At 45.2% G+C, this 13,006-nt stretch overlaps 1 protein-coding gene across 3 annotated transcripts in view; it reads left to right on the top strand.

Moving 5' to 3' along the window:
* Positions 1 to 13,006, top strand: part of GALNT17 (polypeptide N-acetylgalactosaminyltransferase 17) — a 187,400-nt gene that overhangs the window by 112,653 nt on the left and 61,741 nt on the right. For all 3 annotated transcript variants that reach the window (XM_062631853.1, XM_062631861.1, XM_062631869.1), the window contains one exon: positions 1,884 to 2,001. In XM_062631853.1, coding sequence (XP_062487837.1) covers positions 1,884 to 2,001 — 118 coding nt within the window. The remainder of the gene's footprint in view (positions 1 to 1,883; positions 2,002 to 13,006) is intronic.

Below are 13,006 nucleotides of genomic sequence, written 5' to 3'. Positions count from 1 at the left end.
CAGATTTTGCTCTGGAGAACGGGCATTTCTAAGTGCTGTGGGATATCCAGATACACAGTCTACCGCTGATGTTACATCCTGCAGGTCTTCCGCAGGCAGCACAAAGAGTGTGTCCCCTAGGCCCAGGTGAGGAGCTGCAGAGGTGATGGCCATCCCATCCTGTGTGGTGGAGCTTCCACCTCTCAGTGCTTTGAGCTCTGGGTGGGCAAAGGTGTCCCATAGCTCCCCATAGAAACAGACTCTGGCAGTACCTTGGCATGGCTTATCTGTAAAATTCATTGTCTCCTCCCTGCTCAACCTTCTAAGTGGATCCTTTTTTTCTCCTTTACAGCATGGATTCAAATGAAAGCAAGTTGAGTGGGGGATAGTTCTTATATTTCTATTTTAGTACAGAAAATATCCCAGGGGGTGAACTTCCCACATGCCATAACTGCAGCAGATTAGTGTGTCCCCAGACAGCAAGAACATAATGATACGGTTTTGTTCAGTGCCATGCTCTGTGGCAAAGTGTAATTTTATGGAGAGGGTCACAAGTGTTTAACCACTCAGAAACTACCCCCAAACATGATCTCAGCTTGTGTGAATCAGAACAGCATCCTCATCTCAAGGCATGAGATGAGGATGATGTTAATGGAGATCTGGTGAGGTGTTTTGCAAGGTAATGAGGGAGGGATAGTGTGTGTGCACGTTGCAGTCAGGGTTGTTAATAAACACAACCAGCTATTATGCCTTTGAAATTGCATAGCTATTATACATTAACCCCTGACACTAAGCTTTCCCCCAATCTTTCTGCTATTCCACTGATATCAGTATTATTAGTACCACTCTCATTTTTCTCTATCATTTTCCTTGACTGAACACTGTGCTTGGCTGCTCTTGCAGATGTGGAGCTGAGCAGCACTGTTAGCTGGAGGGCGTGAGGTTTTACAGGGTGAATGTGACATCTTGATCTCTAATGCAGAGCCCTGGCCATAATGGTGGAACTGGGCAAATGACTCAGCAGATATTTCTGCAAGCTGTTGTCTTTGAGTTTTTGAAAGGTTTCCTTCTGCAAATGCACAGTTCAGCTGCTTGTTGCTGGTTGGTGATGATTCTTTGTGATATATTGTAAAGATCCCAATCAGAAACCCTGTTTCACAGGATACTTTAAAAACTAGTGTCTGTTCTGAAGTCTAGTCTGTACTAGACATGCAAGAAGAAAGTAAGAGAAAGGAAATGCCATTATTATGTTTCCTTTACTTACAGGGAATGGGAACTCGGAGTTGTGCCCTTGCCCATAGACAGACCAAGGTGTCTGTGACAAAGCCAGGACCTGAAAGCTTTTCAGTAATTTAATCCCAAGAGAACTCTTTCTCTAGTGTATAGACAGGAAAATGAACTTTGGGACAGTTTCACTGCACTGGTTAAGTAATGTCTCCAAAGGAACAGAGCTCATTCATTGCTGAGAAGTGTCTGGGATGATATCTGAAGGGGACCTACAAGGATGCTGGACATCAGGGACTGTAGTGATAGGACCAGGGGTGATGGGTTCAAACTTAAACAGGGGAAGTTCAAGTTAGATATAAGGAAGAGGTTCTTTACTCTGAGGATGGTGAGGCACTGGAACAGATTGCCAAAGAAGTGGTAAATGCTCCATTCCTGGCAGTGTTCAAGGCCAGGTTGGACAGAGCCTTGGGTGACATGGTCTAATGTGAGGCATCCCTGCCCATGGCAGAGGGGTTGGAACTGGACTGATCTTAAGGTCCTTTCCAACCCAAACCATTCTATGATAAACAGTGGCCAGAAACATCTGAAACCAACAGGAGCTTTGTAGAAATCAGCCGTTGGTCCATTAAAAAGTGGAAAATGCCAATAATTGTACATTTCTGTTGTTCTTCATCCAGGACGCCGGCGATGATCGGCTGCTCTTTTGTTGTGCACAGAAAGTTCTTTGGAGAGATTGGGCTTCTGGATCCTGGGATGGATGTGTACGGCGGGGAGAACATCGAGCTTGGCATCAAGGTTTGTGACATGTGCATGGGAAAAATTGTAGCTAACAGTGTTTAGGGAACCCAAACAACACTTTCACGAGTTAGCATGAACAGTTATGAGAATGCTTCAGGGGATCTGAGCCTTGGTTTGTTTTATACATTTTAATTTAACCTTAAGGAGGCGAAGTGACTTGCTTTGGGGGGTGAGTAGTTTTTTTCCTTGGATTCTTATCTGTCTGACTTGGTACTGAGATGAAATGGCATGGCAGCTTAAACCATAGGTCACGTTGTCACATCATTCCTGTAATTTCATAGGTGCCTCAATTACCAGGAAAAATACAGTGTCATTTGGACAGCCTTAGTGGGGTTGGTGGAACTCTTGTGAGTCTCTCAAGGAGACGCGAGGCCTGCCAATATTTTACAGGCATTTAGCATCTGCAGATAAACTGTGTTCACAAACAGGCAAAACCTGCTTTTAAGAGTGAAACACTAATAGCCCTGTTTTTAGAGCTGCTTCAGTGAGCCCATGCAGACGTTTGTTGCTCCAGAATCCACTGTAACAGCATCACTTGATTACTGTGAACGGTATTAGATGTGGCTTAGTGATTCAAGTGTTTACATACAGTGAAGTGATTCATAAGCAATGAATTCAATGTTCAGAAGCAACTTGGGATGGCAAAGCCTATGGAGATTCTTTTAGGCGTGTTTTAGAGTACAGCACTTACGTTAACAAGCTGATGGGGAGCAGCTTGAGACTTATAACTGAAAAATTGGATTGACTGTGCTGTTGTGAAAATGAGAAATCATTGTTCAGTTCATAGATTTACCAGAGTATATTTGCTTTGCTGGCAAGTCAGAAGAAACTTAAGAAATCTATTGTTAGTGGCTACAGGGAGCAATAATCTCACTTAAACAAGGGAATAGAAATTAAAGGCTTTAAATATGCCACATAACTCTTCTCTGTATGAAGAAATTGTTGCACATCATCATGCACATCACTGCCTGGGGGGATCTAGAGGGATCCTGCTCTAAACCAGGCTTCTCTTGTGGCTGTCCTTGTTTGTTTGTTTGGGGGATGTTTTAATAATATTATTGTGGCACTAGCCTTCTCCCAACTGGTAATTCAGCCCATCTGCTAGGTTTTAGGGGGATTTTGGGGAAGATTGGCTTCTTAACTGAAAAACAAGGTGGATGTCTCAGGGACAAGTGGTGAGCATATGGCCTCTTCTTTTTCACATGCTGAACTTTTTAGAAAGGCGAGTTAATAAACATCCTTTTGGAAAGAAGTAATCCCTCTCTTCCCAAGTGACTTTGGGTTTCTAATCTGTATGTGTTCCTGCCGTTTGTATACTCATACACTGTGTGTTCCAGTCAAGATATTAAAAACGTTGGTGGTTTTGAGAACCAAAATACTTAGGAAATCCACTTTGTAAGACTGTGTAGAAAGTTAATTTTCAGCCATTCCTGAACTCCAGAGGTCAGTCTGTGTGCAAGTGTCTTATTTAGCAACCAGGAGCCCATGGCACATCAGTCCCATGTCATGGCCATTGGCCATTGTCAGGCAGCCCATGCAGAAAGAGGTCGTGGAGATGTGTCTCTGATTGCCAGGTATTGGAGTGTCACTTCATAGTATGGTTTCAGTTATAAATAGTTTTTTCAAGGTTAGTCATTGTGTGTGTAAGGAAGCAGAGAATTGTTATGGATTCAAACAGATGTCAGGTCTCAGATGGGTATAGCTGTTTCTAATGGTCCCTTCCTTTGTGCTTGTGCTCTGTGTTTCTGGTGTGCATCCCAGCCAGATCACATTACCAGTAATGTAGGGCTCTTTATTAATAAAAGCGTTTTAAAGAATCAGCTTGAATAGAAAATTATGAGGCTTTTTGTGGGTGCTTTGCTGTTTGCCTGATAAGTGGATGTCTATAATCAGAAAAGTAATTTGGTGCTTCCTTGTTTGTTTCAGTGATTTTTGGATGAGAATAAATACAGAAAGTACTTATTTTCTTTTTGATGGTGGGGCAAATTCCATCATCTTTCTGACAATCATGTGACATTTTTTAAACATTAGATTCATGTATTATCAAAAATGCTCCAAGACCAAAAATGAGATAATAAACACATTGAAGCTAAGGGAGGAACATGGAAAAATTACAGCATTTCAGGGCAATGCACAAGTTAACTATATTATGGTAAAATTAAATGCAAGTAATCTGAATAACTCAATGAAATAAATTACTGAGAAGGTTAAGCTGTCCTAACCTAGAAGATCCAAGGCCATAGACTGTGCAAGAGCCTCGTTTCATTAATATAGAATGATAGAGGGGTTTGGGTTGGAAATAGACCTTAAGATCATCCAGTTCCAGCCCCCTGCCGTGGATTCCTCCAAGCCCTGTCTAACCTGGCCTTGAACCCTACCAGGGATGAAGCAGCCACTGGCACCCTGTGCCAGCGCCTCACACCCTTGCAGGGAAGAACTTCTTCCTTATATCCAATCTAAATCTCCCCTGTTTAAGTTTAAACCCCTCAGCCCTTGTCCTGTCTCTGCAGCCCCTGATGAAGAGGTTGCAGAGGATGCTCTCCAGCATCCTTGTAGCCCCCTTCAGATACTGGAAGCTGCTCTGAGGTCTCCATACAGCTTCTCTTCTCCAGGCTGAACAGCCCCAACTTTCTCAGCCTGTCTTCATAGGCGAGGTGCTCCAGACCCTTATCAAATCCTCATGGCCTCCTCTGAATTTGTTCCAACAGCTCCATGTCCTTCTGTTGAGGACACCAGAACTGCACACAGTGCTCCAAGTGGGATCATGTGAGAGCAGAGGGGCAGGATCACCTCCTTTGACTTCAAATGTTCTGAAATGAGCTGTACTGTACCTGTGTGTGGAGAAATGAACAGCCCATGTGTTTCTTTCAGCTGCTGAAGTCAGCTAGATGAGAAAAATAAACCTGTTACATGCACAGAGGTGGCTCTGGGCTCGCTGCTCTCCTCTGTGCTGGGAAGCATCCTCAAATTGCTCAGATAATAATAATAATAAAGCCATTAAGCATGTGGCTGCCCCAGGCAAATTCCTGTTCTGCTTTGGTAGCTTTGGGTAGCTTTGGCCCTGACAAGAGGAACATGCTGTTCTCTCTATTATTGCATTTTCTTTTATCACACTGGAGTGTCTCCAGAAGGTTGTGCTTATTCACTCCTTTTGTCCCTGATGTCCACTGCTTCACTTCCTGAGGCAGGATTGAGTCTAATTCCTCTTTTCTTGGCAAAGAGCAGAGAAGTGTTTGCTAAGCAAGGTAGTTTAAGCTAATATTTCAACTGAGAGGTTTTCAACATGGTTTTTTTTCTCCCCTCTGAACCGTGTGTCTTGCAACCAAATGACAATAGTGCCAGATCATTCTTACAGTGCTGACAGTCTCCAGGATCAAACACTTGATCTATTCATGTGTTAATAACATCCCTCAGCAGACTGTTTGTGGAAATCTCATCCTCCTGGTGACCAGGTGATACCCGTGAAGCTGCTGGAGACAGGGCATGTGAAGAGATCTAGAACCTGGTTTTGGTCTCACTACCAGAATAGAGACAGCAGGTAGCCCAGCTCCTGCTGTTGGTCCCAGGAGGAATAACCTGCTTTCTCTATACAAGCTGTGAGTCAGCTCTTTTAACTCTTTCTTCTCTGATGTGGTAAACCTGGTGTCCAGTTTCCATGGCTTAAAGGTGTTGATGCTGTTCTGGGTCCCCACCAGCTCCATGTGTGAGTTTTGGCACAGCATCCCTGTTCCTTTTTCTTTATTTTAGAGCTGTTTGTGGTCCCAGTGACTGTGTGACCAAGTGGGAAGTCTGCTTTTGCTGCGTGTCTCACTTTTCCTCTGCAGGGAGGATTTAATGGGTTTTCATGGTTAGTCACAGGCATTCCCTAAAGATGCTCCATAAAATTGCGCGTGTCTATTGGAATAAAGATGCAAGAGTCTATTGCATGACTGTTGCCATGATTTCAAAGTCTGGGATGGGTTACAAGGTCGTTTTCAGTGTATCTTGTGCTCCTGCCATCCGTTGCTAATTAAACTTATTTGAGCTGTCTTTTAGAGATTAATTTAATCAATAAGGATATTATTACTACTTTGGTGGTATCATTTGTACAAATTGTCACTTGAAGAAAGCAATTAACTGGGAATGCTCATTAGCTGATCCATCCCCCACCTTATTTGTGTAGTAAGAATCGATTAGTGAATTCATTAAGAAAAGCACAATTCAGGGATCCCTTTGAGGTTTAATGATGAGCTACTTTTTACTATGAAAGAAAATTCTGTGAAAGTTAAATTGTCTGAAGTTTGGTTGGATCTTTTAAGACTGTTTCCAGAGGAAAAGCAGAGCATGTCTTCCTGATATCCCAGATTTTTTTGCCCCCAAATCTGTCATCTAGATTCAACAGGCCAGATTTTGGTGCTGCCAAGGCAGCAGTTGTGTGCATGCAGCAGGCAGAGTTGCATCCGTGTGCAGAGCAGCAATAAGGGAATATGGAGCTTTAAAAATCCAGTGGGTGCAGTGAGGGCATCGGACATATTGTTGTCAGTGGTGATTTCTTTAATAATCAGACTGTCATTCTAGAGCTACCTAGGCACAAAAAGGGCACTGGCAGTGACACTGATCCTCTCCCAGAGGATACCATGCCTGTGTGCACTTCAGTCTTCCAGAAACCCTAAAAATAGATTAAATAGCAAAATGGTACAAATCTCTTGTGTGTGTTTCATCCATGAAGGAGCCCATTTTGTTTGTATGGGCATGATTATTGATGTGCCGAAATGTTGAGAGGGTGAGGCAGGAAAGAAAACAGGAAAGCCGTCAAATAGGTATATTTAAATTCCATAGGGAAGCTTGACTCTTTCTGCATTCAGAAAATCAAATCTTTCTCTTCCTGCATACATTTGCCATAAAATGATGGCTGTATCTTTTTGTTAAGAAGAAAACAGTGAGGGTATTTAGAGCAAGCAATTCTTCTGGTATCCGTGGCTCTGTTGGGGCTGAGGAGAGGGATGGGCAGCCTGTATCCAGCCTTATAGGAGCCAGAAAATCCCTCTTGGTGCTGGGTGGGAGCAGAGGCGGGATGTCAGGGCAGGGCTCTGAGTCATGAGAAAGTTGTTTTGATTTTATTTCCTCCTTTTTTGTAATAATAACACCAGGACAGGCTGGTTTTCCTATTCCAACTGGGAACACGGGCTCTGATGCAGATACCCCGTGTCTTTATATAACATTGTGAACATCTCTAAAATTGAGAGTGAAAGACATGAGCATAATGGGGAGTGCATAAATACCATTGTTATGCCAGATATATGTCTGGATTTCTACTTGTATGAACCTAATATCTGTATAGTTAGTGCCTGTCATCAAAGCACCCTTGGTTAGGGGGAAATTTCTCTTATAATGTCAACCAAACATGCAGACATCTAATACCAGGTGTCACATTTTGTCTCTGCGATGTGTGTTACTGCTGTCATGCGAACTGTTGCCTTTCCAGGGCTTTTTGTTTCAGCATCTTCAAATGTCTCTCTCCCTCTCAGTTCTCTGATTAATACATTAAAGTCTGGGTGCAAGGCAGAGATAGCAGACAGTTGGCACCACCTGAAATCCCTTTTTAACCATTCTGTCCATCAGTGTCTGGGTGTGAATTCCAGTGTCCTCCTGGTGCTGTCATGTCTGCTGGCTTCACCAGCACCAGCATGGGTGGGAAATAGGAGATCTGTGATAAAGTATTGTTCCATTTTATATCACTTTGAAAAATAGGTAGCTGAAAAGCATGTAATTTATTCATCAGGCTTTTTTAGGCTTGTGAGGGTTCACTGAGGCTCAGTAGTTAGGGTTGAAACAGGCTTCTTGGGATGCACGATGGGTTTTTATCCCCCATCTACAGCCAGCTTTGCTGAGATGAATTAGGCATGGAATTACACATGAAGCAGCGAAGGGTTTTTTTTTTTTGGGGGGGGGGGGGAGTGTGGGAATAAATCAGCCCAAAACTCTAAGGGAAGGAGTTTGAGGAGCACAGAGTTTGTTGCAAGATGCCTCCCAGCTTTATATTGCAGTTGGTTGCAGGAGGTGTTGGCGCATCAACAGATGAAAACACGCCTTTGAGCAGTTGAAGGCTTTGGGGAAGAATCACCATCTTCCCATTGATTATCTGGGGAGTATGCAGTGTTCGAATACCCTCTTTTTTGATATTTCTGAGCATTTACACTGAGGAAGTACAGTCTTCACAAAGCTGGTCAGATGCAGATGATGCAGAATCAGTGCCAGTGCTGGGGAAGGCTCGAGTGGGGCTGTTGGCAAGAAGGGAAGGGGAGGAAACTCTGGGCTTATTTTGGAGTTAGTCATAGACTGGTTTGGGTTGGAAGGAACCTTAAAGCTCATCCAGTTCCAACCCCTGCCACGGGCAGGGACACCTTCCACAAGAGCAGTTTGCTCCAGGCCCTGGCCAGCCTGGCCTTGAACACTGCCAGGGATGGGGCAGCCACAGCTTCTCTGGGCACCCTGTGCCAGCGCCTCAGCACCCTCAGGTTAGGTCATGACCCAGTTTGAAAAGCTGTGGGCTAAACTGTAGTAAAAGCAAAAGGAGAACCACTAAAGCCTAGGGAATTTTTATTTGACAGAGATAGGAGTTACCATGGCCCCAGTTTGATCTGCAGGACAAAGCTGTGTGGGGATGGATCACACCTCCTTCCTCTATCTCCAGGCCCAGAAAGCTTCCCTGTAGCATGGAGCACCTGTAACAGCAGTGGGCTTGATGCAGGGTATCATTGACCTGCCTGTATATTGCCAAGAGCAATATTCCTGCAGTTTAGGAAACATGAAAAGACCCACACCCCACAACCCAGACCTGCCAACAATTTAAACTCAAGACCAGCTTTTAAAAAGAATTTTATCATTCAGGCACCTAAATCCACTTAGAAATTGGGACTTAAGGCTGTTTCTAAATAAAAATCAAGTTAACTTGGAAAAACAATAGGCAAAGCAGGAACGACCTTGGAAAAGGTCTTAGAAATAGATCTTCAGAGGTGGTATACATTGCTGTCATGTACATCTACAGCCTGTTTATTTCATAGAATCATAGAATAGTTAGGGTTGGAAAGGACCTTTAGATCATCTAGTTCCAACCCCCCTGCCATGGGCAGGGACACTTTACGCTATATCATATCACCCAAGGCCTCGTCCGACCTGGCCTTGAGCACTGCCAGGGATGGAGCATTCACAGCTTCCCTGGGCAACCCATTCCAGTGCCTCACCACCCTAACAGGAAAGAATTTCCTCCTTATATCCAACCTAAACTTCCCCTGTTTAAGTTTTAACCCGTTACCCCTTGTCCTGTCACTACAGTCTCTAATGAAGAGTCCCCTCTCCAGCATCCCTATAGGCCCCCTTCAGATACTGGAAGGCTGCTATGAGGTTTCCACGCAGCCTTCTCTTCTCCAGGCTGAACAGCCCCAACTTCCTCAGCCTGTCTTCATACGGGAGGTGCTCCAGTCCCCTGATCATCCTCGTGGCCTCCTCTGGACTTGTTCCAACAGTTCCATGTCCTTTTCATGTTGAGGACACCAGAACTGCACACAATGCTCCAGGTGAGGTCTCACGAGAGCAGAGTAGAGGGGCAAGATCACCTCCTTCGACCTGCTGGTCACGCTCCTTTTGATGCAGCCCAGGATACGTTGGCTTTCTGGGCTGCGAGTGCACACTGAAGCTGGATCGTATTCAGTTTCTCAGTGATCAGCACCCTCAAGTCCTTCTCTGCAGGGCTGCTCTGAATCTCTTCTCTGCCCAACCTGTAGCTGTGCTGGGATTGCTCCGACCCAGGTGTGGGACCTTGCACTTGTCATGGTTAAACTCCATAAGGTTGGCATCAGCCCACCCCACAAGCGTGTCAAGGTCCCTCTGGATGGCATTCCTTCCCTCCAGGATATCAACCGAACCACACAGCTTGGTGTCATCGGCAAACTTGCTGAGGGCGCACTCAATCCCACTGTCCGTGTCAGCGACAAAGATGTTGAACAAGACCGGTCCCGACACCGATCCCTGAGGGACACCACTCGTTACTGGTCTCCAGCCGCACATTGAGCCATTTACCACAACTCTTCGTGTGCGGCCATCCAGCCAGTTCTTTATCCACCGAGTGGTCCATCCATCAAATTGATCTCGTTCCAATTTAGAGACAAGGATGTCGTGTGGGACAGTGTCGAACGCTTTGCACAAGTCCAGGTAGATGACATCAACTGCTCTACCCCCGTCCATCAGTTCTGTAGCCCCATCATAGAAGGCCACCAAATTGGTCAGGCAGGATTTCCCCTTAGTGAAGCCATGCTGGCTGTCACCAAGCACCTTGTTGATTTTCATGTGCCTCAGCATGCCTTCCAGAGAATCTGCTCCAAGATTTGCCAGGCACAGAGGTGAGACTGACTGGTCTGTTATTCCCTGGGTCATCCATTTTCCCCTTCTTGAAAATGGGGGTTATATTTCCCTTTTTCCAGTCATCGGGAACTTCACCTGACTGCCATGAGTTCTCAAATATGATGGCCAGAGGCTTCACAACTTCATTCTCCAGCTCCTTCAGGACCCGCAGATGGATCTCATCAGGACCCACGGACTCGTGCACATTCAGATTTTTAAGATGGTCTCGAACCAGTTCCTCTCCTACAGTGAGCGCAAGGTCTTCATTCTCACAGTCCCTGCATCTGCCTTCCAAGACTTGGGTGGTTTGGTCAGAGCCTTTGCCAGTGAAGACCGAGGTAAAGAAGTCATTCCGAACCTCAGCCTTCTCCAAATCCTGTGTAGCCAGTTCTCCCGAGAGCTTCCTGAGGGGGCCTACATTCTCCCTAGTCTGTTTTTTTTTTGCTATGTACTTGCAGAATCCCTTCCTGTTATCTTTAATACCTCTAGCTAAGTTTAATTCTAACTGGGCCTTAGCTTTCCTAACCTGGTCCCTAGCTTCCCGGACCTATATTCCTGTTAGAGAAGTTGATTTTATTCTTCAGAGTGTTTGTTGTGTGCTTGGAAGAAATATTTGCACCCCTGAACAATATCCAATCACTGCCTGCATTTATTTTAAGAGCAGGAATCAGTACAAGTATGAATTCAGATCCTATGTTTGTCATTTTAGTTGTCAGCTCACTATTTACTGTAGGTGCTTGAAGATGCTTTATAAGAAGCTCTGGTGTAGTTTTCCAAACTGGTAAATTGCTTTTCATCACAACCCCCTTTATGGAAATGGAGCTGTATTTTGATTATGTCTAAACAGGCTATAACCTCTGCGCTGGGAGCCAGGGAACAGCTCTGCTCGCTGCTGCTGTGCTTGGGTGGTTTATAGCTGCCCCTCCTTGGGAAGGGAAATTGCAGACACAGAGCTCCCGTCTCTCTTTCCTCTTAATAGAAAATGATTTGTCATCCCTGCCTGTTACACTGGCAGAGGGGGACAGGTAGAAGTGGGGGATGGAACTGCTGTTTTCACCCCCGTTGGTTCTAGTGTTTTTACTGACAAGTTGGTTTTCATGCCAGGAGGATGCTGATCATCTTTGCTGGGAAGCGTGATAACTCTTGCCATGCAGTAGGTCGTGTGTTGCAGCTGAGATTCAGTGGTGGATGAAGAAATCCATTTCAGGGCTCAGCCGTGTCTTATCTTCACTTCAAACTCTGGCAGGTGTCATCTTGGTGCAGATTTTTCACAGGATTGGTGCCTCTGGCAGGCAGTGATTTGGGATCTGCCAGACACTGGTCTAACACGCTGGACGGTGCTGGGGGTGTTGGCTGATGAGAAACTGAACATGAGCCGGCCGTGTACGCTCGCAGCCCAGAAACCACCCGTGTCCTGGGCTGCATTAAAAGGAGTGTGAGCAGCAGGTCAAAGGAGGTGATCCTGCCCCTCTACTCTGCCATGTTATTATGGCTGTTGGGATAAAAGATAGCAGGTATGTAGGCAAATACATGGTCTGCTGTGATATTTGCACCATTCTGGGCTCTGGTCGAAATGTTTTGCCAGACAGATTTCAGGTACTTGGCAGTTTGATGCTCGGGCAATGGTTTCCCTTCATCTCCAACCCCAGAGATACCTCCAGTGCTTCCCTATGCAGCACTTACATCCAGCTAGCCCTTGCTGTTGTGGGGAAGACTCAAGAGACTTTCCCATAGCAGGAGGCATTTCTTGGCTGGGCAGGGCTGTTGCAGCACATTGAAATATGGGGTCCAGCTTGCATCTTTGGGATTCATTAATGGGCATTTTAAGGGCTCTGTGGGCCAGAGGTTTGTTGTGCTGGTGTTCACCGTAGGCTGGTGTGTCTGGGAAGAGAAGGAGTTGGCATAATTGGTATCAGCACAGCCATGCTTTGACTCTAACCCTCCGTGTTCTTGCAGGGAAATAAATTACTTAAGTTGTCTTGAACAGCAGTGATGGGTATGAGCAGCTGAAGTATGATCAGCCTTCTACTGCAAGGCACACTGGTTTGCTGCTTTATTAGCCCTCTGGGCCCTGCTGAGTGGAAGCAGTGCTGGGACATCCCTTCCCACCCCTATTGCTGGGCTGTGGTCACGTTTCCAGCACTGAGCACTCATTAATGTGGGGATGATGCATGAGCTGGAGTGGTCCCGGCTCTCCAAATGCCTGGCAGCTGCAATTTGGTCAGAAATTGCTGAGATGTAGCAAAATTAGGCCCCCTGGAAGCTGGTTTTATAGCATCACTCCCTGAAGGACAACTGTCCTTTAAAGTATTTCTGGGTGTCTGAAGCAATAACTCTTAGAACTGCTTTCTTCTTTCACTCTTCACTCTACAAGGTGAGCAGCAGCAGCACATTTACTCTGTGCGTGTGCCTACAGTGTCTGCAATATAAATTACCCTATAAAACAAAAAACAGACTTGTGTCTGCCTAAAAAGCAACCCCAAGCCAAACTGAACTTTGTCTCGTTACAGAAAGCACACTTGGGAAATGCCAAGAGAAAATTTGACGTGAAATTACACACCAATAAATGAGGCTCATAATAAACTGAGATGAGAAATGAGGTTCTTTTTGCTTCCCATTATAT

This window comes from Pezoporus occidentalis, unplaced genomic scaffold (assembly GCF_034315485.1).
Source record: "Pezoporus occidentalis ecotype Australia unplaced genomic scaffold, CSIRO_AGI_Poc_V1 ctg110, whole genome shotgun sequence".
NCBI lineage: Eukaryota > Metazoa > Chordata > Aves > Psittaciformes > Psittacidae > Pezoporus > Pezoporus occidentalis.
Note: the sequence above shows the minus strand (reverse complement) of the source record. Positions and strands in the feature narration are given on the sequence as shown.